The 27,387-nt window shown below is 38.3% G+C and overlaps 2 protein-coding genes and 1 pseudogene across 3 annotated transcripts; all 3 read left to right on the forward strand.

The window, feature by feature from the left end:
- Positions 1 to 2,019: 2,019 nt before the first annotated feature.
- LOC149383503 (Copper amine oxidase family protein) lies at positions 2,020 to 7,095 on the forward strand. The gene is made up of 12 exons (XM_089628660.1): positions 2,020 to 2,574; positions 3,140 to 3,249; positions 3,347 to 3,652; positions 3,736 to 3,848; positions 4,391 to 4,721; positions 4,820 to 5,035; positions 5,122 to 5,358; positions 5,443 to 5,628; positions 5,708 to 5,848; positions 5,937 to 6,205; positions 6,512 to 6,593; positions 6,720 to 7,095. Exons 1-12 carry the CDS (start codon positions 2,340 to 2,342, stop codon positions 6,852 to 6,854), a joined length of 2,361 nt encoding a protein of 786 aa, XP_089484786.1. The 5' UTR covers positions 2,020 to 2,339; the 3' UTR covers positions 6,855 to 7,095.
- A 1,547-nt stretch (positions 7,096 to 8,642) lies between these two features.
- On the forward strand, positions 8,643 to 12,614 carry LOC149383504 (uncharacterized). 2 transcript variants are annotated; one of them, XM_089629149.1, is made up of 3 exons: positions 8,643 to 9,065; positions 9,808 to 11,398; positions 12,254 to 12,614. In XM_089629149.1, exons 1-2 carry the CDS (start codon positions 8,760 to 8,762, stop codon positions 11,377 to 11,379), a joined length of 1,878 nt encoding a protein of 625 aa, XP_089485275.1. In that variant the 5' UTR covers positions 8,643 to 8,759; the 3' UTR covers positions 11,380 to 11,398; positions 12,254 to 12,614. The 2 variants fall into 2 exon arrangements, with proteins under 2 accessions (XP_089485275.1, XP_089485274.1); XM_089629148.1 differs by having other exon boundaries at positions 12,257 to 12,614.
- Positions 12,615 to 24,511: 11,897 nt separating this feature from the next.
- Positions 24,512 to 25,264, forward strand: LOC149383505 (putative enoyl-CoA hydratase 1, peroxisomal pseudogene; annotated as a pseudogene).
- Positions 25,265 to 27,387: the final 2,123 nt, after the last annotated feature.

Consider the following 27,387-nt stretch of genomic DNA (forward strand, 5'->3'; position numbering starts at 1 on the left):
ACCACCGCCTGAGACCGACCAGAGACCGCGACCACCGCCAGAGACCGCGACCACCGCCTGAGACCGCGACCGGCCTGAGAGCACGGCGACTGCGCGCGACACCACCGGATCTGAGACCGCGACCGACCGCGACCACCGCCTGACCGACCAGACCCCGCGACCACCGCCTGAGACCGACCTGAGACCGCGACCGACCTGAGACCCGACCTGAGAGCACGGCGACTGCGCGCGACACCTCCGGATCTGAGACCGCGACCGACCGCGACCACCGCCTGACCGACCTGACCCCGCGCGCGACACCACCGGATCTGACCGACTGCGCGCGACACCACCGGATCTGACCGACTGCGCGCGACACCACCGGTTCTGACCACGGCGACTGCGCGCGACCACCCCCTTGGACTTGAGACACCTCCGGATCTGAGTCGCGACTGCGCACGAACCCCGCCCTCCCCCCCGGATCTGAGTCGCGTTAACGACGACCGTGACCCAAGGGGGTAGGCGGCGGCGACCAAACTAGGTTTTCTCTGATACGAGTGTTTTAGAGAGAGAGAGACTGACTACAACTCAATCACTTCTTTTTGAAGCGCGAATTAGAGCATTTTTTCCTTTTTATCTGTGAGATTAAATTTAGCAATGTGTTGTCACTCTCTGACACGCCATGAGAGAGCAAAGTCAGCGGATGGAAACCAAGACTGATGTTGGATGGCCTAGTAGTGTAAGCAGTGGCGGAATCATAAATTGTAGTTAAGGATGACACAATTAAAAAAAATTCAGAGTACAATAAATTTTAAAAAATATTATATAATTCATAATAAAAATTACAATTATTAAAAGTTTAAGGGAGATATTTAGCCCCACTTCCTCATGTGGCTCCACCATTGAGCACAAAGCAAAGATTCAGGTGTTAATTTTCCATGTCTTAGTATTGTCGACGAGTTTGGGAGCCCTTTCTCATTTAAACAACCACCTATGTGTACATTACCAAGTCGGCGATGAACATGAGGGGTAAGCCGACTTCTATCAAAGATGCGACCATGAACAAAGTTCAATATTTTCTAAATAGTAGAAGTTTCAAACATTTCAAGCAGTGTTTTTTGTTTTTTTTTTGTTTTTGATAAAGGGTGCTTTTGAGATATATTGATAAAAGTCAAAAGCTTAAATTACAAAATTAGCGCAAATGATATTCAAAAAATTCTATAAGAAGGAGATGAAAATTGAACTACAAACAATCATAAATACAACAAAATAACATGTAAGTTATCACTCTATGCATGTAATCAGTCAATTTTTTTTTTTACGAAACCGTCAGTGTTTTTTCAAATTAGAAACTATCATTTTTTTATAAATAATACTATGAACAAATTTATATAAATTGTAGAGTATAAACGATAAAAAATAAATTGTTTTTAACTTGAAAAACATTACGGATAATTTCACCCCTTTCACATCTCTCTACTTTTAGAATAGTCATTCTTGAATCGAGACATCAGGAAAATATTCGATCACAAGAAGTGTGTCTTGTCTTTTTTAGATCAATTATATCCTTAACAGAGACCTTAAAAATCAATACCACTGATTATATTAATATATATATTTTAAAAAATTCAATTTTACACCATACATCTATATATATTTTTATTTAATTTAAACATCGTTGTTTCAAAATAATAAAAATATCAATTTTTTAAAAATTTATACATAAATGAATATATCATGAATGATATAATAATTTTTGTTCTTTATTTGCATAAATGTGTATCATGCATGCATGAATGATACACATTTACTTTTGTCTCTATTCAGAAGTTTGAACATATATGAATTGCTGTCAAAACTTAATTGTTACCAAATTTAATTATTTTTGTACGGGTAAAAAGTTCAACAATTTATTTCAACAAATTTACAATTCACGTAGAATAATTAAAGGAAGAATTAGAAAGAAACGCCTCGAAAAGAGGATATGCACGTGGTAGCTTTTCCTATATAACCAGTCTCTCTCTTCCTCTCTCTCTCATTGATCATTTTTTCCTCTCTTTTGTTTCTTCACGCTCTCTCTCTCTCTCTCTCTCTCTCTGAGTTTTCATAGCCAAACAAACAAACAAACACACACTCGCATTTCAGTTCTTTAAGATCATTTTCCATTTCAGTTCTTCGTGTTTCCTGTTTGGCAGAGAAGGAAAAGCTTTAATCGGAGATTTCATCGGCGAGAGGTGAGAAAGAGAAAGCGAAGGAGGTACGGCGCGGAAACAGAGGGCGAGTGAGTGGTGCTGTATGTCAGTGGTGGATTGCAAAGCAAAGACCTGTTTCGGAGGAAGAGAGCTCGCTAATCCCTCGCAATGGCCTCAGCTTCGCAAAAAGCGACGCCTTTCGCCAAGACGGCGTCGTGTTGCCCCTCCGAGTCCGCCGTCGTTCCTCGCTCCGCCGCCGCTGCTGCTCAGTCGTCCGATAGCGGAGCTGTCGTCGTTTCAGCCAATGCCGTCCAGAACTGGACCGAAGCCGATAACCTTCGCGCCAAGAAGATCGCCATGGCGTCGATGATTCCAGAACCTTCCACAACTGTTTCGACTAAAGGTTTGGTGTTTTTTTTTTTCTCTTCCTTTTTTAATGTTAATATCGGTTGATTTATTCGTATCTTGATTCATGGTTCTTGTTTATATATTTGAATAAGAAGAAATCTTGTTGATTGATGATTGATGATTGATCTTCTTTGGATGCATTTTTCATTTTTTTTATTAATTAAAATTATTTTTGATTTTTTTTAAATTTTTGTTGTTGTTGTAAAAGTAGGTAATAAATATGTATTTGAGGTCATTGTGACTTGTGAGTGATGTATTTGAGGTCAAGCAACTGAGTGGTGATCAAAGATAAATTTTTCGGATATTTTTTTATTTTATTGGATTTGATTTTGTTGCAGGATGTTATAGGATATTAAGATCTATCTGCTTTCTCTAACCTTATATTCAAGATCTTGTGACACTTCGTTGTAAAGGATTTTTAAACTGTCGTGTACCATTTGAACGTGTAGTTATTCATTCACTTGAAATTGAAGTCATTTCCTTTGCTTCTTCATTCATAACTTACACAAATATAAATTTCTCTGTTTCACCTGTTCTGTATAATTGGCTTCTATCCACAGGCATTACAATAATGACAAGAGCTCAAAGTAGCCATCCTTTGGACCCTCTATCAGCTGCTGAGATAGCTGTGGCAGTGACAACTGTCAGAGCCGCCGGATCTACGCCGGAGGTTGGATCACATTGTGGAACAAACCACCGCTCGATACTTTTTTTTATTCATTATCATGGTTATTATTACTCAGAATTGTGTTCTGTTTTTCTAACAGGTTAGAGATAGCATGCGCTTTGTCGAAGTTGTTCTGATCGAACCGGATAAGCAAGTCGTTGCTTTAGCGGACGCGTATTTTTTCCCACCATTCCAGCCATCTCTGCTTCCGAGGACCAAAGGCGCGCCTGTGATTCCCAGCAAACTCCCTCCAAGGCGAGCCAGGCTCGTCGTTTACAACAAGAAGTCGAACGAGACGAGCTTATGGATTGTCGAGCTATCGGAGGTCCACGCCGTAACTCGAGGCGGTCACCATCGGGGAAAAGTCATTTCCTCGCAAGTTGTTCCAGATGTTCAGCCTCCGATGGTACTTAGTTTACTTACTATTTCTTGATACTCTTACCCACTCGAAAACATAGTTCTTCTCACGTGTTTCTTTTGATACTCCAGGATGCTGTGGAATATGCTGAGTGTGAAGCTGTTGTGAAAGACTTTCCTCCGTTTAGGGAGGCTATGAAGAAGAGGGGTATCGAAGATATGGATCTTGTAATGGTCGATGCCTGGTAAGTATTGATTTACTATATTCTTGGCTCTTGTTTTCGTCAGGCTTTTGAGAAGACTTTAGACTATAAATTTTATCAGTTAATAGTTATGGTCAGATTTAGTATCATCTAGGGGGATTTAGGTTTTGTGTTTAAGCTTATCCTTTTCGGGAGAGTTTCGGTTCTCTCGAATACCTGGGGTTATCTGGTAATAATTTTTTTTTGTGCATCAATGGAATTCGAAGGTTCGTGTCAGCTTGCTGGTTTGATGTCGTGTTTCTGTTAGGACCTAGGATATTAGGGGCATCTGAATAATTAGTAGAGAAGTTAGGGGTTAATATGGAATAGTATAAAGTTGGTTTAGCCTATAAGTAAGAGAAAATAAGAGGAAAAAGGGATAAAAAAAAAGAAATATGAAAAATATTTTGTAAGGAATTGATTTCCAATTTGGAGAGCACGGACCTCTCGAATGTCTGATGTCTCATTGTAGTCCTTTTGTTCTTATTCCAATCAATACAAGCAATATCCATGGCATCTTAACCTTGCTTGTGTGTGAATCTCAGGTGTGTTGGTTATCATGGCGAAGATGACTCCCCAAGCCGGAGACTTGCTAAACCCCTGATATTCTGCAGGACAGAGAGCGATTGCCCTATGGAAAATGGCTACGCACGGCCAGTCGAGGGAATCCGCGTACTCGTTGATATGCAAAACATGGTGGTGGTAGAGTTTGAAGATCGCAAGCTGGTTCCTCTACCCCCAGCTGATCCTCTGAGGAATTATACTCCCGGGGAAACTAGAGGCGGTGTTGATCGAAGTGATATCAAGCCGTTACAGATTGTCCAGCCCGAAGGCCCAAGCTTTCGAGTTAAAGGGTACTATGTCGAGTGGCAGAAGGTAAATATTTTTCATTGCTCCATGAACTTCGATTCTCCTTTTACTTTAGAGGATACAAGGAGTCTCATTCTCTTTCTTTTTTTTTTAATCGATGGCAGTGGAATTTTAGGATTGGTTTCACTCCCAAGGAGGGATTAGTTATACATTCTGTAGCCTACGTTGATGGTAGTCGGGGAAGAAGACCCGTTGCTCATAGACTGAGTTTTGTGGAAATGGTTGTACCGTATGGAGACCCAAACGATCCCCATTATAGGAAAAATGCCTTTGACGCGGGGGAGGACGGCCTCGGTAAAAATGCTCATTCGCTGAAAAAGGTACGATAATTTTTTTTATTCACTTGGTACTTTAACATGTTTCCATCCAACTTTTAACTGATTAGGGTTCCACTTTTATTTTACAGGGATGTGACTGCTTGGGCTATATCAAATATTTCGATGCCCACTTCCCGAATTTCACTGGAGGCGTCGAAACAATCGAAAATTGCGTATGCTTGCATGAAGAGGACCACGGAATGCTGTGGAAACATCAAGATTGGAGAACGGGTTTAGCAGAAGTACGAAGGTCGAGGAGATTAACGGTGTCTTTCATATGCACCGTGGCGAATTACGAATATGGATTCTTCTGGCATTTTTATCAGGCAAGTTGAAAAAACCGAGTTTTACATTCAACTGTGTATTGTTTCGATTTATTCTTTAACTAACTATTATTGCACTATTTGCAGGATGGGAAAATCGAAGCAGAGGTTAAACTAACCGGAATACTCAGCCTAGGAGCTTTGCAGCCTGGTGAGTTCCGAAAATACGGCACCATAATTGCACCGGGATTGTATGCACCGGTTCACCAACACTTTTTCGTTGCTCGTATGGATATGGCTGTTGACTGTAAAGCCGGGGAAACATACAACCAGGTATAAACTAATTATGTTTTTTAAGTGACGGCGAACAAAATTATACAAAATAGTTTTCTAACATCGTAAATTTGAATAGGTTGTGGAGGTAAATGTGAAAGTGGAGGAACCTGGTGAAAACAATGTTCACAACAATGCTTTCTATGCCGAGGAGACACTTCTTAAATCCGAATTGGAAGCGATGCGTGACTGTAATCCTTTGACCGCCCGCCACTGGATTGTAAGTCCCACTGATTCAACATCTCGTTTCTGTTTTCTTTTACCTTTTTTACTCTTCTTTGCATCTCAATTGTGCTGTTTTATGGCAGGTGAGGAACACCAGGACTGTAAACAGGACCGGTCATTTGACGGGCTACAAGCTCGTCCCCGGTTCGAACTGCTTGACGTTTTCCGGTCCCGACGCCAAGTTTCTGAGAAGAGCCGCTTTTTTGAAGCACAATCTCTGGGTCACGCCGTACGCCCGCGATGAGATGTTCCCTGGAGGAGAGTTTCCGAACCAGAATCCACGTGTCGGCGAGGGATTGGCCACTTGGGTTAAAAAGAATCGGTCCCTGGAAGAAACCGACATAGTCCTATGGTAGGCATTTGTTTCTTTCCAAACCGTCACCGATTAAACATGCCGATTTAAAAAAAAAAAAAATATCAAAGCCGAGTTAACGGGGATTTTTCAAAAAGTAATAAAACAATTTTTTATTTTTTATTTTTTATTTTTTATTTTTTATTTTTATTTGAAAAAGAGCCGTTGATCAGCTCTTAAAACCCTGTTTAACCAGTTACCGGTTATCCTAAAAATCCATTTTGTTTTTCATCGATCCACTCATACATCGATGTTGGTCCGTTCTTTAGCTTCTTTTCAATTTCCTTATATTTTTTTAATCTGCAGGTATGTATTTGGGATGACCCATGTTCCCCGGCTGGAAGACTGGCCTGTTATGCCGGTTGAACATTTAGGCTTTATGCTTATGGTACTCTCTCTCTCTCTCTCTCTCTCTCTCTATGTATGTATAATATATATACATATATATATATATATAGATATATACATATATATTGCTATATATATTTTATGAATATATTTATTCTGGATGCAGCCTCATGGATTCTTCAACTGCTCTCCTGCGGTGGATGTCCCACCGAGCCCGTGTGAATCGGAGGCCAAAGACATCGACGTCAAAGAAGCTGTTGTGGCCAAGCCAGTTCAGAATGTAATGCTTGCCAAACTCTGAGAAGCCTTATTTGATATCATGGTTTTATTCATGTAAAAAAAAAAAAAAAAAAAGCTTTGGCCTTTTAAGGCTCTTGGGATTTTCTGTTCTTTTAGAAACAAATAAAATGAAGAAAAAAAATGTCTCTTGTTTTGTTGCTTTCTGTAAACGATTGAAAAGTCTTATTTCTTCTCCTTCCTACTTTGTTATAAAATTCCGAGGAACAATTTTTTCTTCTTCTTTAATATGGTCTCTTTTAGAAGATATTGGTTGATGATTTTCATAATGGATTTATTTTACCCACTCCAGAATGTTCTGCTGAAGGATAATATTATACTGTGTTTGTCCTAATCACCTCCAATTGATTTGATTGGTGCCAACTGGCAAATACAATAGTGACACAGACACTGTATCTATCTTATTGTAGGTAATTTAATACTGTCGTAGAATATAAGCGTTCTGTTTAGACTTGGATGTCACTAGTGACTCATTACTCTATTAGTTTCTGCTTTTTCTTAATGGTGTTAATTTCAAATTTTGACTTGTAAGAATGTTGACATATACATTCATGATCCAATTCAAGGCACTCAGGAAATAAGTTGATCAACTTATCAATACATGTCGATCAGTTGTACCTTGAATTGGAAAATTTGATACAATGGGAGGCCTTTTTTCTTTTTCTATTTTAGTAGGATCCAATTAGATATGAATGAATTTTACAAAAGAAAGAGTTGGCAATATGAGCCTTGCCAAATGAGTTTTTAGAGTTTATGTTCGTCCCAACAAATAATAAGAAGCTCTCAACTCCTTGAAATGTCACTCATAAAAAATTGATAAATTATGACCGGGCATAATATTTTATTTCCACCAAGAAATTTAAAATATATGAGTCAGTTAGTCTAAAATACTTTAATGGCTAAAAAATATTGAATAACAGAAAATTAGTTTTGTCGTCTAGTTTACTTTCAAGTATTTTGATCAAACGTGTAATATTTGTTTTTTCATAAAAAAAAAACTAATTTCATAAGTTATTTATAATATTTTCTGGAATTTCTCTGTCAACATTGTTGCTCCTCAAAACTAAACAAATGAGATGGGAGTTATTTTTTATTATTACGATTAATATTGCAACTTGGCAATTGCAAAGTGGCAATTGCATGTGATATAATAGTCGAACCCTTATCAAGTTTTATCAATCTAACGCAATGTCGTAGATAACTTACAAAATTGCAAACATCATTATTTTATCTTATATTCTACAGATTAACAGCTCAAATAACTTTATGAATAAATGAGTTGGCGATTGTTCTATTATATATATATATATATATATATATATATATATATATATATATATATATATATATATATATATAAACGTACCCCACTTCCGTCACCATGCGTTTTTAGTCTCACGAATTTCAAAGAGAGATCGTGAATGAAGAAATTATACTCCTCAGGTTATATTCTGAGAATATAATCCAAGAAAACTAAACATTAATCCCATATCTCAAATACTAATAAAAAAAAATACTAAACAATAACAAGAACTATTTCTTTATTTCTCGTATCATCTAGAACATTAAATAAAATAAACACTTGTTCCGTGTGTACCGTGTGTAGTAACATTGTTTATTTCGTTTTTATTGCAGTAAATGCAATACAGTTCAATTATTAATTGAAGATATTTACTTTCAACCGTTAACATAATCAAATAAGAATTTCTCAAAAATAAAAAGGACATAAGTATTTATTTTCGTCACATGTGACAATTATAAAGGAAATTCAGTTAATTTTCATCTTAACTTTGACTTAAACGCTCTCTCTCTTTCTCTCTCGTGAACTCTGCTGAAGAAGAACAAACCCTCTCTTATTAGATTCCCAACCAAATCACTGTTCTTTCCTTCTCTACCCGTCCGTACAATAATGGCGTCCTCGGTCCCGGAGGAAGAGAGGTCGCTCCAAGACGAGCTCTCTCTGCCGATCCTCCTCGCGGACCGAGTCATCAAGTCGGCGCAGGAAGCCGAGTCGTCGAAGCCGGAGTGCTCCGACCTCGCTCGCAGCGTCGATCGCCTCTCGCAGATGCTCCGCTCCGCCGTGAGAATCTGCTCCTCCTCCTCCTCCGCCGTCTACGACCGTCCCGCCCGCCGAATCGCCGCTGACGTGGCAAAGAATCTCGAGCGCGCTCTCAGCCTCGCTCGCCGGTGCCGCCACTCCGGCGTCCTCCGACAGGTTTTCTTTCGTTCGCTGCTTATTGAATCCTCTCTTTGATCCGTCGATCGATATACTTCTCTCTTGTTGAATTCTGTATCGAAAGACTTATCGTGCGTGGAAATGAATCACCTAATTTTTAGGATGTTTTAGTTTCCAAATTATTGTCATTAAGAGAAATGTTGTCAAATGAATTCTCCTATTGAATTAGAATGTCCGAAGTCTGTTACTTGTGGAAACGAATCAACTGATTTGTAGGATATTTTAGTCACTATTTTTGGCCTTGATTCTAGAAGCCATCAGATTTCATGTTCTCATTAAGAGAAATGTGAACTGAATTCTGTATCTTGTGTGTTGAAAAAAATCAACTGGTTTGTAGGATATTTTCAGTCTATAGTTAACCCGACTCCAGAAGTCATCAATTTCCATATTTTTGGTATAGGTTCGCCGATTGTTAATCATAGGGTTTGTAGAAGTTTCAATATGCGGTATATTACATGAATGTCGAATCTTTATTTCAAATATGTATATGTTGTGTTTTGTGAGAACAATGGTCTGTAAGAAGTGGCTGTTTTATGGAAGCTTTAATGTTACTTGTTTGTATCAAATTGGTTGGTTGTGTTAGTGATGAACAATGGTCGGTAAGAAGTGACTCATTTGTGATGTGATTAGACAGATCTTATGGGTTAATAAATGTGGGTATTTAAATTGTGTAAGAAGCTTTTATTTTAGTATTCTTATGGGTTTTAGTTTATTGATATAGGTCTTTTCTATATCAACCACGGCTGATTTTCGCAAAGTATCGAACCTCCTTGAATCCTCGATTGGCGACATGAAATGGCTTTTGTCAATATTTGATGCGGATGGAGCGAATATGACTCTGCCTCCAATTGCGAGCAATGACCCGATCATGGCATGGGTTTGGTCCTCCATTGCCACTGTCCAGATGGGCCAGATCAAGTCTAGAATTGACGCTGCGAATGAGATAGCTTCTCTGGCCAAAGATAATGACCGGAATAAGAAGATCATCGTCGATGAGGGAGGACTTCCGCCATTATTGAAGCTCTTAAAAGAGAGCTCTTCTCCAGAGGCACAGATGGCTGCCGCAAATGCTATACATATTGTTGTGACTGATCAAGAGAGAGTTAGAATTTTAGTTGAGGCATTAGGGATTCCCATGATAGTCCAGGTTTTGAATGATTCGCCAGTTCGGGTTCAGGTTTCGGTTGTGAAGCTTGTTTCGAGGATGGCAGAACTTCATTTTGATTGTCAGGAGGAGTTTGCTAGAGATAACGTGACTAGACCCTTAGTTTCTTTGCTTGCCATGGATACCATTCTCGATGATCCCAAGCCTCAGCCCGTTAAGACTAGCATTCTTTCACTTGTTCAGATTAACAAGGAATTGACTGGTAAAACTCCGAATTCGAATACGAACTCGAATTTGAACAATCATGTTACTCCCACGTTGACCCCAAACACGTCTTTCTCAAGTCCTTTGCATAATCACCACTCCGACAGTGGTAGTAGTAGAGGAGGGAATTTCAGGAAAGACAGAGAGACTGAAACTCCGGAAGTCAAGCTGAAGCTCAAGATCGGATGTGCTGAAGCGTTGTGGAAGCTTTGTAAAGGCAGTCTGACGAATAGTCGGAAAGTCACGGAGACGAAAGGAATGATTTGCTTGGCCAAAATTATTGAGAAAGAAGATGGAGATTTGCAGCTGAATTGTCTGATGACAGTCATGGAGATCGCTGCGGTGGCCGAGTCAAGTCCGGACCTGAGACGGGCAGCTTTCAAGACCAATTCTCCGGCTGCCAAGGCAGTCTTGGACCAGCTCTTGAGGGTCATCGGCAAGGAAGTGGACAACTCGTCGCTGCAGATTCCGGCGATCAAGTCTATTGGGTGCTTGGCCCGAACATTCCCGGCGAGGGAGACTCGGATCGTGGGCCCGCTTGTCTCCCGGCTGGCGGACCGGAACGTCGAGGTGGCGACAGAGGCCGCCACAGCGCTGGCGAAGTTCGTGTCTCCGGAGAATTTCAACTGCGTGGAACATTCAAAGGCTATCATCGAGTTCGAGGGCGTTCCGCCGCTGATGAGACTCATCAAGAGCGACGGGCGGGCTCAGATGCATGGGATGAGACTCCTTTCTTACCTTGCTCTACATGTCGGGAACAGCAAAGCCCTCGAACAGGCCCGAGCACTGAACGCTCTCGAGGCCGCTTCTCGCTCCGCTCTGGCTCAAAATCCGGAGTTGAGAGAGTTGTTTTCCAAAGCAATTCACCACCTTGCTCTCTACCAGTCTGGCGCTCATCCCCACCGCCAATCTTACGCCACTTGAGCTCCACGACCGTGCTAATGTAAGTTGAGACTGGTGTTAAATTTGGGTTGAAAGGAATTCAGATGTTGATTATATATGAAAAAAGCTGGCTGTTAGCCGAAATATAACCTGAACTATTATCCAAGTGGCATTTTCGTCCTTGGGGCTAATTTTGTTTGGGAGCAAAATGGTACTCAAGTAACTCATCCTATTAATTTTTGTAGTATTCTGGTCATTTTCTATAGATGAAACTCAAGACATGAAGAACTTAAAACATATTTACAAATTTAATAACTTGATTATAATTTTAACAAGTATCATAAAAACAAATTCTCTAAAATTTTAAAATTGCTTAATTTTATATAGTAAATTTCAGGGTTGGTAGATATTTTATTAGTTTCTTTTCATAAAATGAACAAGTTATGTTTTAAGTTTAGCTTTGCAATTTAATAAATTAATGAATAACTAGAAAGACTAAAATGCTACAAAATCAAAATTTCCAGGACTATTTCGCTCCAAAAAAATAGGCCAGGGACTCACAAAGCTAAAATTGCTTCATCACATTATGTTAAGATCATCCTGAAGTAATATGGATTTTTTTTAAAAACACTAGCCCCAATTATTTCTTAAACTGTCAAAACTCTTTTTTTATATTTCAGTGTCGCTAGTTGGTTGAAAACGTGTGAATTTGAAATTGCAATTGGTATATAGTCACTGCTATATATGAACTATGGCTGTTTGAATATTGCACTTGTTTTGCAGAAATCGCAAACTTCTGTGTATATGCACAGCACAATTTGTGTGTGTGTGTGTAATTAAAATGAAGAGTCGTTCATTGTCCCTGAACTCACCTTTGTTTCCACATATAACTGATTTAGAGCTTGCGCTTTCTTAGCAGTATTATCGCCGGAGAACCGTTTGGCAGTTCTTAGGTTTTGCCTGACCATATTGGTCCTTTTAGTCTGAAGAAAAACCGTGAAGAATGAGTGGAAAGCGACGCCAACTTGATCATAGGCTTTTGGGGGTCAAAAACAAGAACAAGAAGAAGAGCGGATATGAAATAATTGTCAAAATGTTATCCAACTGGTTGATACAATGTCTATTGTATAATGTATTCCTGTGTATGTATCTATTATATAGCTTTTGTATATGCATTTTAAAGTTTGGCTGTCAATAACATAGAAGATTAAGATTAGGCTACCCGAAAATCTAGGAATTTATTTTATTTTTGTCATTATTTATCCCATTTTTTAAAAGACTGTTGTGCAACTGAGTTTGGTCTCTCGGAGATCATTATTAGCAGTAAAAAAAAAAAAAAAAAAAGTAATTAGAGATTTCATGTACGCCTAAAAATGCCGGTTACAACAATTGTTTTGGTCTCTAAATATATTTGGTGAGCATCACTGTTTGTTTCAACAAAAACTTAAATTCCTTTTAGCTGAACAGTTTTTTTTTAGTAAGGCAAATGAAATACTAAGTACTATTTACTATTTTTTTTTTGGTAAGAGCAAAAAAAAAAAATACTATTTTTTGGCAGTTTAAATTTTTGACCATTTTCAAACTTGAAATTGCAAAGTTGCCATAATTTGGATAATTATTATTTATTAGCCACCCTACATCATTACCTATTAAATAAAGACTATATTAACCTTTAATTTAATTCCCGCCTAGTGCATTAATATTCAGAATGAAAAAAGAAATAAATGACAAAAACAAATGAACAGTAAGTTGCGCGCAACCAATTATACAATTTGAAAAGAAGAACCACATAGTCAACGCCATTCAACACATTAAAATCTCAGGAAAAAATTCTTAAAGAAGATCAAGAGTGCCATGTATTAATGATAATTAAGGATAATTAAGTGTATAAACCCATAAAATATATATAGAAGAAAGAGATAAACGGCTACCTATTTACAAAAAATAGCTATTATTAACGGTATTGTAATAAGAGAAGATGTGGAGGAAATTGTTATATTTCTGATTCACGTCAATAGACGCTTTTATATACATATACAAGAGAGTTTTACTAATAACAAATGTATTCTAAAATATTATAATTCTAGATTATTCTAAATAACAATAGACTATTCTATAACACTCATCATCAAGTTGGAGCATATATGTTAATCATGCCTAGCTTATTACAAAGATATTCGACCCGAACCCCATTAAGAGCCTTTATGAACATATCTCCTACTTGATCGTCTGTTTTTACATGTGACGTTGATATCAAGCCTTGTTGAATCTTCTCGCGATCAAAGTGACAGACGATCTCAATGTTTTTTTTTTCTTTCGTGGAATCCTAGATTTGATGCAATATGGATAGTAGCTTGGTTGTCGCACCATAACTTCGCAGACTAAGAGACTTCGAGGCTTATCTCTGTCAATAGCTGATGTATCTATGTTATCTCACATATTGCTTCTGCCATGGCTATGTATTCTGACTCAACACTGGATCTCAATACAACATGTTGTTTCTTGCTTTTCCATGAGACCAAGTTTCATCCTACAAAGACACAATACCGAGTAGTTGATCTCCTATCAATCTTGGATCCTGCCCCAATCTGGATATGTAAAGCATTCAACGTGAGTATGACCATGGGTTGAGTATAAGATCCCTAGCGCTGGTGCTGATTTCAAATAGCACAAGATCTGTTCTAATGCTTCCCAATGGTCAACTGTCGGAGACGGCAATAATTGGCTTACTATACTCACAGAATATGCGATATCTAGGCGAATTACGGTGACGTAGTTCAGCTTGCCGACCAATCTTCTGTATTGTTCGGGATCATCCATTGGTTCCCCATTTCCCCCCGTAAGTTGCATGTTGAGAGTCATTGGGGCACTACATGGCTTAGCCCCTAATTTTTCTTTCTCGAAAAGAAAATCAAGCTCATACTTTCTCTGCGATAAGTATATACATTTTTTGCTTATCGTTACCTCAATACCTAGGAATTATTTTAGCGTCCAAGTCCTTCGTGTGAAACTGAGCGTGGAGGAAGGTTTTGAGGGACGAAATACCAATAGTATCACTTCTTGTAATGACATTGTCGTCAACATAAACGACTAAGATAATGATATCGTCTTTCATTTTCGTGAAAAACATAGAGTGATTAGATTTGCTTTTTGGTAGCCAAAACTGTCTAAGGGCCTAGCTAAACCTTCCAAACCAAGCGTGAGGGTTTTGTTTCAGCCCATACAACGCTTTGCGAAGACGGCACACGCTACCATACTCCCTCTAAGCAACCAAACCATGTGGTTTTTCCATATAGACCTCTTCGTGTAAGTCTCCATGAAGAAACACATTCTTAATGTAGAGTGGATGTAGGTGACAATTATTGGTTACCGCCAAGGAGATGAAAAGTCAGACTGACATCAACTTGGCAACCGGGGAGAAGGTATCTGAATAGTCAACGCCATAAATTTGGGCAAAGCCTTTGGCGACGAAGCAACCTTTTAACCGATCAAGGGTTCCATTCGGATTTTTGAATAGTGTGATTTTTTAAGGAAAAAATGATTATACTCGAAGAAGCCTTGTGAATCGGAATGGTTACACATCATCTCTTCCATGACTTCCATGTGTATTTTATTTCAAATTAAGCACGAAAATAAAACCGCCCATGATTTTAGACATATTGAGTAACCAATTTTTTCTTAAATAATTTGACCCAAAATTTTCGCATTGAGTGTCCATGTTGTTGCTTCCCCTCAGTTCCACATCAACCTTATTTGAATTAGTCAAATTAAAAACTTGGTTGACGGACATGATTTGTGAGAAAATTAATTCTCAACAACACACAAACCCAATGAGGATCTGAGTATCTCAAATTGCACACAGTCAAGAGGCTTGGTGAAGATGTCTGCAAGTTGTTTCTCCGTAGATACGTGCTTCAATTCAATGATCTTCTTCTCCACTAGCTCTCTGATGAAGTGATGTCTAATGTCGATGTGCTTTGTGTTGGAATAGATGTAGGGTTAAGAAAAGTTTTATCGCTTCTAGCAAGCGGCGGAATATAAAAAAATTTCTTTAAACAGGTAAAAACGATTTTTACTAACCTAGACAAAGAGCAAGCACGTTATTTTAAATTAAAACTATTGCAGAGTAATTACTCGCTTACTGAGCTTTACGTAGTGTGAAACCCCCAAATCTTGCTTATAAAGAAATTTAGATATTTCATAATAATATATGAAATTTAAAGTTCAAAGTTTATGTTAGTATAGTATGTGTGAATTTTGTTTAGGTTAATTTTTAGTTTTATGGTACAAATTGTGTGCTTAATTGATTTGTTTGTGTGTAAGCATGTTAGATGCTACGTTTTGTGTGTGATGTTTGTGCAAATATGTGTATATATATAAATATAATATATATATTCTGTTAAGAATAAGAAGAAGAAAAAAATTAATTAAGTATATATATATAGAAAATAAATAATAATTTAAATATACAATCACGTATAGTGAGTTATATATATGAAGTTGTTTTGTTAGGCGCTCGTATGCAATATATTATGAAATTCTGATTAGTTGCGAAGACAAGATGTCGCACACAATGTGTCCGACAACTTGCTTGAACACAGATTATGGATAAACAACAAACAGTGCAAAAACAAAGTACACACGATATGGTTACCCAGTTCGGTGAAACACACCTACGTCTGGGGGCACTCTGCCAGTGGAAAGGATTTCACTATCTTGTAGTCAATAGTACACGCAAGGTTTATATATGATTACAATCATCAAATCAATAAAACCTAGAGACTATTACCACCAGTGAACACCTAGTCAGGGACTCCCCCTGTATTTGAGCTCCGTCTCAATTCCACCCTTCGAGCAACCGCCTGGCTCGGATGATCTTCAGTCTTCAGCTGTTCGTGAACCTTCAATCACGCGAACACAAAACCCAACTCTCACAGACACTCAATCTTTGTGGAATAGTGTTTGAGAGAATACACCGCGATCAACAAAACACAAAGCCTCCCAGTCCGCCGGTCTTGCACGTCTAAGAGCTCTAAGTGTTTTATCAAAAGCGTCAAGGTTGCTAAGGGGGAGCGCATGGCTTTTATAGCAGCTTCACAAGCCTGGAAGTAAATCTAGGCTTTCCTTACCCAGCCTCAAACGAATATCACATAATCAAGTCACCAGCGAAACAAATATCTTGCAATGAAGACAGCAACGAGGTAAATATCTTACAATGAAGTCAGCAGCGAGGCAATATCTCATAATCAAGTCACCAGCGAAGCAATCTGTCAATACTGGAAACTTGCCTTGAATAACGTCTGCACACATGAGGAAAGATGTCACACCAGAAGTAGAACCATAACAACCGACATCTTTATTTGAGTAAAGTTTTCTTTATTTGATTGTATGTTTGAGTAAAGTTTTCTTTATTTGATTATATGTTTGAGTAAAGTTTTCTTTATTTGATTGTATGTTTGATTGTAGTAGTTGGATTTATGTTTGGTCGACTATGCATTTTTAAGTTAAAGTAGATTTGAGAATGTACATGCTTTATATTTATTTAGTCATGTATTGAATGAGCATATGTTTGAAAGTTTTTATGTACATGTCATATCAGTATGTAACGTAATTTTAAAAGTGAAAAGATAAAGATAAGCAAGGGAGTCGTATCGCCTCGAGAGGTATTAAGGAGAAGTTCCCGGGCCGAGGCTCTAATGGAGAAATTTCTCGGGCCGAGGCTCTAATAAGTTTAAAAGATAGAGCGAAGTGTGGGACTTTATAACCCCCATCTCTTTGTATCTAAAGTGTACACTGAAATTGGTACGACTACCCTAGGGGCACCCCGAACTAAAAGTTGATAGAATCAAGAAAAGAAAGATCAAGTCATCAATTACTTTTAAAATACTAATAATCGGTTCATGGATTGCATTACTTTTTTTTGTGAGCTTTATATTATTCTCGCTGAGCGTAAGCTCATCTCTACAAAAAAAATATACGTCTGTGTTGTAGGTAAACAACTTGCAAGGAACTGAGCAGGGCGGACTAGTGGCGTCGATAGCGAGAGGGTTGTGTTATGGTTTTCATTTACAGAATAAGTCTTCAGCTACAAATCTTCAAGAAATAAATTTTAAAGTTTTTATTTTCAATTATTTCAAGTTATGAAGTTTCAAAGAGTTTTCTATTTTAGTTAAAGACTTAGAATATGGATTATGTTTTAGTATTTTTTTTGCTGTTATGTTTAGTTTTAAATTCGTATTTTCAATTTTGGTTAAGTACTTCTCATGAAGTGTTCAATATGCAATCATCATATTTTTCTTAAGTGCTTTTGTTTCTTTTTAAGATCTTTAAAATTTTAGTTCGCCTTGATTCGATGTGTTTTAAAAAGTAAGATAAGTGAGACGGTCCGAAAAGTCGGGTCATCACACGTAGCTTGATCATTGAGAAGCTTGTGGAGGTTGAATCGCTCGTCTCCCCACGTAGCTTGCCTTTCTTCGTTCTTCGGGAATTTGAGTAACCACGAAAGTTTCTATCACATGAATCACTCGAGAGAAGAAGGATTTAATGTGTGGGCACTTTTAAACATGACAACTCAAGAACAAGTCTTAGAGTCGCTAAAACAAAACGCTAGGTCAAATATGGTCCTAGGTGCCAAAAACAAAAACAAAAAGCTAGAGAGAGAGGGATATAGGAATTTCGGCTATCTTGAGAGAGATAGAGAGCTCGAAAATTTGGGATGAGAAACAATAAGGATAAGGGCTCTATTTATAGGAGAATGATTACTTTCAAAAGGTAGTTTCCTCTTTTCTATAGAATATCACATATTCATGAGCAAATATTTGCTCCCCCTTCCTCATGTCACATGTCCAAGGCATCTTTTAGAAGGCCTTGGATTTGTTTCCTCTTTTGTTTGCTCTCTCCTTGGCCGCCCCATATATTTCCTTGTAGAGGAAATTTGTTTCCTTTTTTTCTTTTGGCAAGTATCTTCATACATCAATGCACTAAATACACTCTATTTCCCTCTCTTAGGTTGGACGTTTTTGAGCTTCTAGAAGGAGTTTCTAGATCTTTCTTCATTTGTTCATGACAACATAAGACAAGTCCATCAAGAATTTTCAAGTAAAATTCCATAAAATGAAATTAATCCTCAAGGCCCAAATGCTTCATTATGGCCGAGTAAATCAAATTCGTGACAATGTCAAAAAAACTTATTTATTGACATTCATACGACCCCATGTCCAAAAGGACAAAATTACCCTTTAGACAATTTTCGTAAAATTTGTCTAGTTCTTGTTTTGACTTAGCTTCTAGTTTAACTAATCCTACTCGAAATGACTTGTGACATTGACCTCATGGATCCAAATGAACAAAGCTTGAGCTAACATACTTGGACTCAAAACTTCACAAACCTTTTCCAAGTTTAGCTTAATGTCAACTGTCTCTACTAAAGAGTTGACACTGAGAATCTCTCGGTTCAAATGAATTTATTTTCTACTCAAGAATTCAACTTAATTGTGATGAGTGGATCCGCTGAATATTATCTATGTTTACCCTTCATGAATATCATCAACTAGATGAGATTTATAAAATTACCATTTTACCTTTCTAGCTGTTATTTCCTCAACTCATTTGTCGTTTGTGAATAATTTAGAAACAATGTATTGACGAGGAGTTAACAAGTCACATTGATTCATCCAGAAGAGTCATGACTCAATTTTGACACTGGCCAGTTCATTTATTCACATTCCAATGAACAAAGCATGAGGTGATATACATTACATTTCAGCAATCTTGTACATGAATTCCATATCTATGAGATTTTCACAAAGTTATTCATGACATCTTCATAACTTTGTACTTCACCAATAGGTCCTATCTATATCACATAGTGAATCTAGAACTATGACTTTCTCAAATGAGAATACGTAAGCTATGAAATGGCATGTCTCATTTCAGGATTGAGGTAAGCACGATGCAATTCATACGTAGTGACATCGATTAAGTACCTTCAGAAGATACCTACAAGAACTATAGAGTCTCCAACTCTCAATGTCCCATAACCAGACATCATAGATTCTCCTAACAATCATACTGGGATCAATAGCCCTTTGACCCTCAGATTGCGAACATACTGGTTTAAGCAAACCATGAAGAGTTTGTTCACGCAAATCTATATTTGACTCTTCATTTGTTGTTAGGTTTGTTTAAGGACTAAGGACTATAGTTTATCATAAAGCTTCAAACAAACAAGGAAGAATGAATGAAGATTTTCAACTTTTATTAATGATTCAGCAGTTACAAGAAAGAGTCTCCGTGAAACTTTATTACATCAAATGTACATAAATAAAGAAAGACTACTACTCTTCTTGTGGGCACCATTGACAACACTTTGTCTAGAATGTTGCATTGGATTTCTTGAAATGCTTATGGCACTCATGTTGTTGTTAGGAATATTTCCCACTTGAAGATGATGATTACTAAATAAGATAAAAAGTCACTTTATTGGTATAATATGATTAGTGGGTTGAGGTCTGATAAAATTCAGAATCAATAACAACTATCATTCGTAGTCTCCGTATCAAACTGAGTCGCATGTTCGGGTGGTGAACTAAAATAAGGTCGATGGCTGATATGCGCTTGGAAAGCCTTATCTAATGTCATATATGTAGAACATGAGTAAAGGTTGATCACTCAGTGGGAGCATTCTACACTTTTGGTAAGTGTACGACACAGACAGACTATGGTTTTGATAGATGTGTCGTTTAAGGACCGTTACGACGCACTAGCTGAGGTTGCTTATGATGGTCATAGTGATGCTTGATCTAAATCCTGAAGTAATCATGAACTTCTAGGTCATTTTATCAGATTTTTTGATTCATCACGCTAAAGGCTAATGAAACGCTGACTAAATAGGTGTTTTGGGAAGTCGGGACATGATCATAGAAGAAAGTGATTTACAGATACGGAATCCAGCATTCCTAAAAGAAGGTAAATGTTCTCTCACCTAAGGGTTGATTCCAGAACCGATATATTGCTAGCACTTTCGAAGTTGGCTTACGTTCGGAAGAATCTTTCGCTAGGGAAGCAACTGTGCTTATGATATATATGTAACGAGAAAGGTATAACGGAACAAATTGACCTATCTCGATACATGTTGAACCTGTAGGATCATGATCACGCACTGACTTAATAAGTGGACACTCGTCACGATAAGTAAATATAATTCTAGTATTATGGGAGAGTTTAGTCTGGCTTACATGGTGCAGTACTGACCAAGATTAGACAAAACGATACGTAAAAGAGAAAAGATTGTTTCGTCTTTTGATCGAGTTTGTTAAGCTTCAAATACTAGATCCATAGTTTCCAATTCGGCTACGATAAAGGGGGATAAGAACGTTCATATAATAATGGTTTCATTGTTATAGTCTCACTTGTTGTAATTGTGAACATTAATTCTGAAAAATGAGTATTTACTTAATTAAATAACTATTTATCGTAGAATTGTTTATTTTGGGCCGGGCCTTGCACTCAAGAAAAAATTCGCCACCTCTCTGCCAGAAGGTGGGCGATTTTTTTATACTAGCTTTACACCAGTTTATTCTCTTTATTTGTTCCTAAAATAAAGGAGAGAAAATATAGGAAATTAGTTATTGTCCTATATTCTCTCCTTATATTTAAGAGAATATTTAGGAAAAATATTTTCCTATATTCTCTCAACAAATAAAATATTTTATATGATCATAGATACTGATCTGATGGATGAGAGAAAAAGTAGGATTCATGAGATGAGATCCAATGGCTGAGATTAAATCCGCTAGTGTGAACACAATAAAAGGAAATAATATATTATAGAATATTCTAGAATATCTCATTTTAACTGCTATAAATAGGAGGTTCATGAGCAACAAAAATAATCAGTTTTTTGACCTAATTTTGCTACAGAAAGAATCGACCAACCCTCCCCTCTTGGTAAGGCCTATCCTCTTCCTTCCTCTTCCCCTCAGAATTGCTTCAATTCCATTCATAGAAATAAGATAAAGATCATAAACACTTCATTTCAAATCTAAGTGAGATCAAGAATCGTTGCCCACTCATTAGTCTTATCTTCCTCGAAGATTACGTTTCAGAAGACTACGGTGTTATCAACACGACGAGAAGGAATCCGAGAGTTTCAGAGTCGTCCTGAAGGTCTGATCGTGAGGAGTCTTTTATAGACTAAAGACGGATTGTGAACTCTTGAAGATTCGGTTCGTGAGCCCAAGTTTGTAAGTCTTCTGAACTTGTCATTAAATTTATAGGTTGCTTGATATATTGCGTTTGCTCTCATTAAATAACGCAAATCTAGATCTTGTTTTATTAATAACCATGTTTTAATTATCGTATGATAGCATAATTAATATTTTCCGCATTTAAATGGTTGTTTGATGTGCAATAATCACCAACAGTTGTCACAGTATAGAGGCATAACATCTTGTTGAACACCATACTCGCACAACATATGTTTCATCCAGATCATCTGAGCATAGCTACACGTTGTTGCTATGATTCAACTTCTGCTGCAGAGAGTGAGATGTTGTTCTGCTTCTTGCTATACCATGACACCAAATTGTTTCCCAAGAAGAAACATGCTCCTGATGTACTTTTGTAGTCTTCAGCATTGCTTGCCCAGTTAGCATCTTAGTATCCCACAAGACAAGCATTGGTATCATTGGTATACCAGATGCCATAATCAATTGTGCCGCACACATACTTGATTATTCTCTTCACATGAGATAGATGGCTTTCTTTTCGGTTCGCATGATATCTTGCACACACCGACTGAGTAAGAAATAGTTGGTCTGCTTGTAGTTAGATATAATAAATAGCCAATCATGCTTCCGTAGAGAGTTTGATCAACTGGAACACCATCTTCATTCTTGGTAACTTTGTTGTGAGTTGCCGCTGGAGTTCTCTTGTGAGCAGCCTTCTCAAGATTGAACTTCTTTACCAAATTCTTGGCATACTTTCTCTGTGAGATGAAGATTCCCTCTGGTTTCTGCTTAACGTGAAGTCTAAGGAAGTAGGACAGTTCACCCACCATGCTCATCTTGAATTCTTTTTGCATTTGTTCAACAACAGCTTCTTCAAGCTTTCAAATCCTCGTCTTTGAACGCCTAGATCTCCTTCTTCAAGCTTTCAAATCCTCGTACTCCTCTTGATGACACCGTAGTCTCCCGAAACGTAATCTCCGGTTGAATAAAGAAATACGGCATGGGACCACACTCTTTAATCTCACACGATCAAGAAAAAAATGTTCTTTCAAGATCTTACTCTTATTTTCTAAGAACGGAATAGAGCAATTCCAAGGGGTAGAGAGAGAGAGAGAGAGATTGAAATTATGCTCAAAATTGTGTTTATAGTGGATCGTTTTTATTTTTTTTTAATATTTGGATAATTGGTTTTGATTTTTGGGTTTGACCGTGTGTGTGGGGTGAATGTCTGTGTATATGTGTTTTTTTGTGTGTGGGTGTGTATGTGTGTGTATGGTAATTGAGTGTGTTTGTGTGTGTGTGTGTGTGTGTGTGTGTGTGTGTGTGTGTGTGTGTGTGTGTGTGTGTGTGTGTGTGTGCTCTGTGTGTTACCATGTTTATTTGTGTGTGTGTGTGTATGCTCTGTGTGTGTATTTATTTGTCTATGTGTGTGCTCTGTGTGTGCATATTGTTTGTGAATGTATGTGTGTGTAAGTGAGTGTGTGTGTAAGTGAACGTGTGTGTGTGATGTGAGTAAGTGTGTGTAGGTCAGCGCGAAGTAGACTCGAATAATTAACGCCTCATTTCTGAACAGGTCGAATTGGTGAGAAACCTATATCCTTGGAGCTGATGAGAGACCCTCTCATTGTCGCCACATGACAGGTATGGTATCAATCTCGAGAAAAACACTCAATGTCACTTATTGATTCACGAGTGAATTCAAATCTAGTTGGTTTGGTTTGGTCGGTGCTAGTGCCGTATAGGATAATCACGGGATGAGAAATTTATTTTATTCTACTTTTTTATAAAATGCTTGCGAGGTTAGCTTATTTGTTTATTTTGGTTTGGTAGACGTACGAGAGATGTTACATCCAGAGATGGATAGACTGTGGCAGCAAAACGTGCCCGAACTAGTTGTTTACAAAATCCAGTAGAAGCTCGAGCACTTGACGCTGACTCCGAACTACGTGCTGAGAAGCCTGATCGGCCAATGGTGCGAGGGCCATTACATCGAACCCCCGATGGGTCTGGTGAACGGGAAGATGAAACGGAGCGATGGGTCGGTTCGGGACGTCTCCGGTGACATGGCGGCCATCGAATCCCTAGTTCAGAAGCTGTGGAGCCGGTCGCTGGAGGAGCGGTGAGGAGCGGCGACGGAGATCCGGTCCCTCTCGAAGAGAAGCACCGACAACTGGATCCTGATCGCGGAGGCCGGAACCATCTCGGTCCTGGACGGGTCTGCCTCGGAACAAGGAAAACGCCACGGAAATCTTGTTGGCTCTGTGCAAGAGGGACGGGGATAACCTAGCCTGTATAAGCCGTCTCGAAGCGTTGATTCAATTGACAGAGCTCGCGAACAACGGCTCTGACCGCACCAAACGCAAGGCTGCTTCGTTGCTGAAACATCTTCGTAAGCTGCAACAGCTCTAATTAACAGGTAGCAACTACCCATAGGTTCTTTCTTTTTTTTCTTTTAATTAAAGGAAAAAAAAATAATTGATTATTCTTGTACCAATTTGTGTGTATGTTCTGTGTGGGTGTATTTGTGTTTGTGTGTGTATGTTTTGAGATACGAAATAGGAATTGGAGTCGCTTTTAAATTAGCTTACATCCAACATACTATCAATAAATATGTTATTTTTTTATAGATTTAACGTCACTTTATAAACAAGCGCCGTCTAAAGTACAATTATTTTTTACTAAGCAACGACTATGGGGTGCGACAAGTCACACCAAAAATTTGGTGGGTAGAGCTTTGGGTGCAACTTTTCGCACCCAAAAGTCAATAATACCCGTCAACAGGGTGTTATTGGGTGCGATTTTGGGTGCAAAAAGTCACACCCGAAATTCATGACTTTTGGGTGCGACTTTTCGCACCCAAGACCTTTAGGTGCGGACTTTCGGGTGCGGAGAAGTCGCACCCAAAGATATCTTTGGGTGCGAAAATTGACTTTTAGGTGCGAAAAATGTCGCACCCAAAAATCTTTTTTGTCCTAGTGTCGCTGACCAGAGAGATGATGAAAGACCTCGCTCAGGACTTCAAGGCTCTGGACCGCGACGATTCGGTCCGCGTGGTGATTCTCTCCGGCTCCGGCCGCCCCTTCTGCTCCGGCGTTGATCTCAAGTCGGCGGAGGACGTTTTCAAGGGAGACGTGAAAGATCTCGAGGCCGATCCGGAGGCGGAGATGGAGCGGTGTCGGAAATCAATCATCAGAGCGATCGGAGGCTTCGCCGTCACGGCGGGGTTTGAGATTACTCTCACCTGTGACATCGTCATCGCGGCCAAAGGAGCCAAGTTCGTCGAAACTCACGCCAGATTTGAGATATTTTCGTCATGGGGTCTGTCTCAGAAGCTGTCGCATACAATGGGAGCCAAAAAAGTGTGCGAAGTGTCGTTGACAGTGACGCCTCTGAGTGCAGAATTGCGGGAGAAATTAAGGTTCGTGAACCATCTCGTCGAAGCAGACCAACTTTTGAATAAAGCCCGAGAAGTTGCAGAGGCCATAATTGGAAACAGTCATGACTTGGTGTTGAGATACAAGGCTGTCATTAATGACGGTCTCAGGCTCGACCTCGCTCACGCTCTTGCGCTCGAAAAGGAGAGAGCTCACGAGTACTATAACGGGATGTCAGTGAATAAGAGCAGAGCTCAGATTGGTATTGGTGTTGCGATTTGGGGCTTTCTTTGTGTTTTCAGATGGGAAGCTCTAGAGAGGTGAGCAATAAGGCCGTCAATTCTTCGGTAGGAGGGTTGGTTCAGGAGAGAAGAAAAAGAAGAAGAAATGGAGGGGACATGCCTCGGAGAAGGAGAACGAGAAGAAGAGAAGAGAAAGAATAGTTTTTTTAATTTATTATTATCAAAATAATAAAACGAAGGTATATTTTAAATCTCACGTGACAAAAAAACGTGACATTTAATGTCCAAAATTAGATAGAAGTGGCAATGTGTAATAACGCCATTAGTTAAGAGATTCTCAATGCAACATTTTCGAGTAGAGGGGGTAAAAATAGGATTTATTCTAAATATTATTCTCTCATTAATATTCATGAGAGAGAATAAAGTACATCTTATTTCCTTTTAAATATTATGCTCTCCTTATATTCATGAAGGAGAATAAATGACAATATCTTATTTCCTTTTAAATATTTTTCTCTCTCCTTTATTTAAACAACTGAAGAAAAAATATTGGTAAGTACCAATATGGCATGGACGAAATTAGTGGCACACGGCCAAGTGGGTTTGGCGCAAATCCTTATGGCCGAAACCCTAATTTTCGTCTGCCTCATTTAGTGCAAGACCCAATTGCTTACAAACCAATTAATTATTTATTTACTTGGTCCAACAATAAACAAATAAGTAATTTATTAATTATTTACTTGTTCAAACAATAAATAATTAATACTACCATAAATAATTATTTAATTCTTCAAATACTAATACTACCATAAATAATTATTTAATTCTTCAAATACCCATATTTCAGAATTAATGCTGTCAATCACAATTACAGCTTGTGAGATTATAATAATGAAACACATTATTATTAGAGGTTCTTTATTCGTCTTATCGAAGCCGAATCGGGGACTATGGACCTATCAATAGAAGCTTAACAAATCCGATGAAAAGATGAAAAACTCATTTCCCTTTTTCCACATCGATTTGTCTAATCTTGGTCAGACTCCTCCTAGGTAAGCCAAGACTGAACTCTCCTTTATACTAGAATCATATTTACTCATCGTGACGAGTGTCCACTGACCTAGTCAGTACGTGATTAAGATCCTCCAGGTTCAACCCGTATCAATAAAGGTCAATTAATCCGTTATACCTTTCTTGATACATGTATACCTTAAACATTGTTGCTTTCTTACCGAAAGATTCTTCCGAACGTATAAACTTCGAAAGTGCCGGCAATCTATCGGTTCTGGAATCAACCCTTAGGTGAGTGAACATTGACCTACTTTCAGGAAGGCTGTATTCCGTATCTGTCAATCACTTCCCACTCGAATCATGCTCCGAAAACTCCCAAGACATAAGCTGTGATTAGCATGATAGTAGTCCTTTTAGCGAATGAGTCAAAGAGTTTGGTAACATGATCCAGTGTCCATGATCACTTCAAGATTTAGATCAAGTCTCACTGTGACCATCATAGCGACCCTGGTTAGTGTGTCGTAACGGTACTTAAACGACACATCTACAACCAAAGTCTATCCGGGTGGTACACTTACCACAAGTGTAGAATACTCGCACGTCGTGATCAACCTTCACCAGTGTTCCGCATACATGACTTTAGATATAGCTGTCCAGGCATATATCCATCATTGACCATGTTTTAGCAACACCGACCGAACTCAGGTGCCCAGCACATGACTCAGTTTATTACGAAGGCTATGGATGATAGTTACTATTGATTTTGATATTCAGAACTCAACCCACTAAGCATATGATGCTAATAAAGTAAACCATTATTCTATTTAGTAATCATTTATTTATTATCTCTCGTGGGCAAGAATTCCTAACAATGACTTGAGCAACCTTGTCACAATTTGTTTTGCCAAACATAACTATGCCACAATGGATCAAACAAAATTGTTACCTATAAAAAAAGGAAACTAAATCATTAGCTATCTACTAATTAATCACAAAACCTAAATCATGTATCTGAGGAAGAAAAAAAACATAATGTTGCATTATAAAAAGAGTTTTCTAAGTAACTAGGCCACCTATAACATTAGGTTTGGGATTTGGCCTATGTTTGGAGTTTTTTTAGGAAAATAGCCAAACGTATTAGATGGCAAATTATGTTTTACTTTTTTGTCCTCCAATATTTTAAGTCAGTGTTTT

The sequence above is a fragment of the Urtica dioica genome, chromosome 10 (genome assembly GCF_054948205.1).
Source record: "Urtica dioica subsp. dioica isolate 48M chromosome 10, U.dioica_male_clone48M_v1_H2, whole genome shotgun sequence".
In the NCBI taxonomy this organism is placed as follows: Eukaryota; Viridiplantae; Streptophyta; class Magnoliopsida; order Rosales; family Urticaceae; genus Urtica; species Urtica dioica.

Bases quoted from the DNA above. Each gene is read 5' to 3' on its own strand.
- LOC149383503 (XM_089628660.1), top strand. From the start codon at position 2,340: ATGGCCTCAGCTTCGCAAAAAGCGACGCCTTTCGCCAAGACGGCGTCG. The intron at 3,653-3,735 runs GTACTTAGTTTA...TTGATACTCCAG, and splicing joins CAGATGTTCAGCCTCCGATG to GATGCTGTGGAATATGCTGA. The intron at 5,849-5,936 runs GTAAGTCCCACT...GTTTTATGGCAG, and splicing joins TGACCGCCCGCCACTGGATT to GTGAGGAACACCAGGACTGT.
- LOC149383504 (XM_089629149.1), top strand. From the start codon at position 8,760: ATGGCGTCCTCGGTCCCGGAGGAAGAGAGGTCGCTCCAAGACGAGCTC. The intron at 9,066-9,807 runs GTTTTCTTTCGT...TTATTGATATAG, and splicing joins ACTCCGGCGTCCTCCGACAG to GTCTTTTCTATATCAACCAC.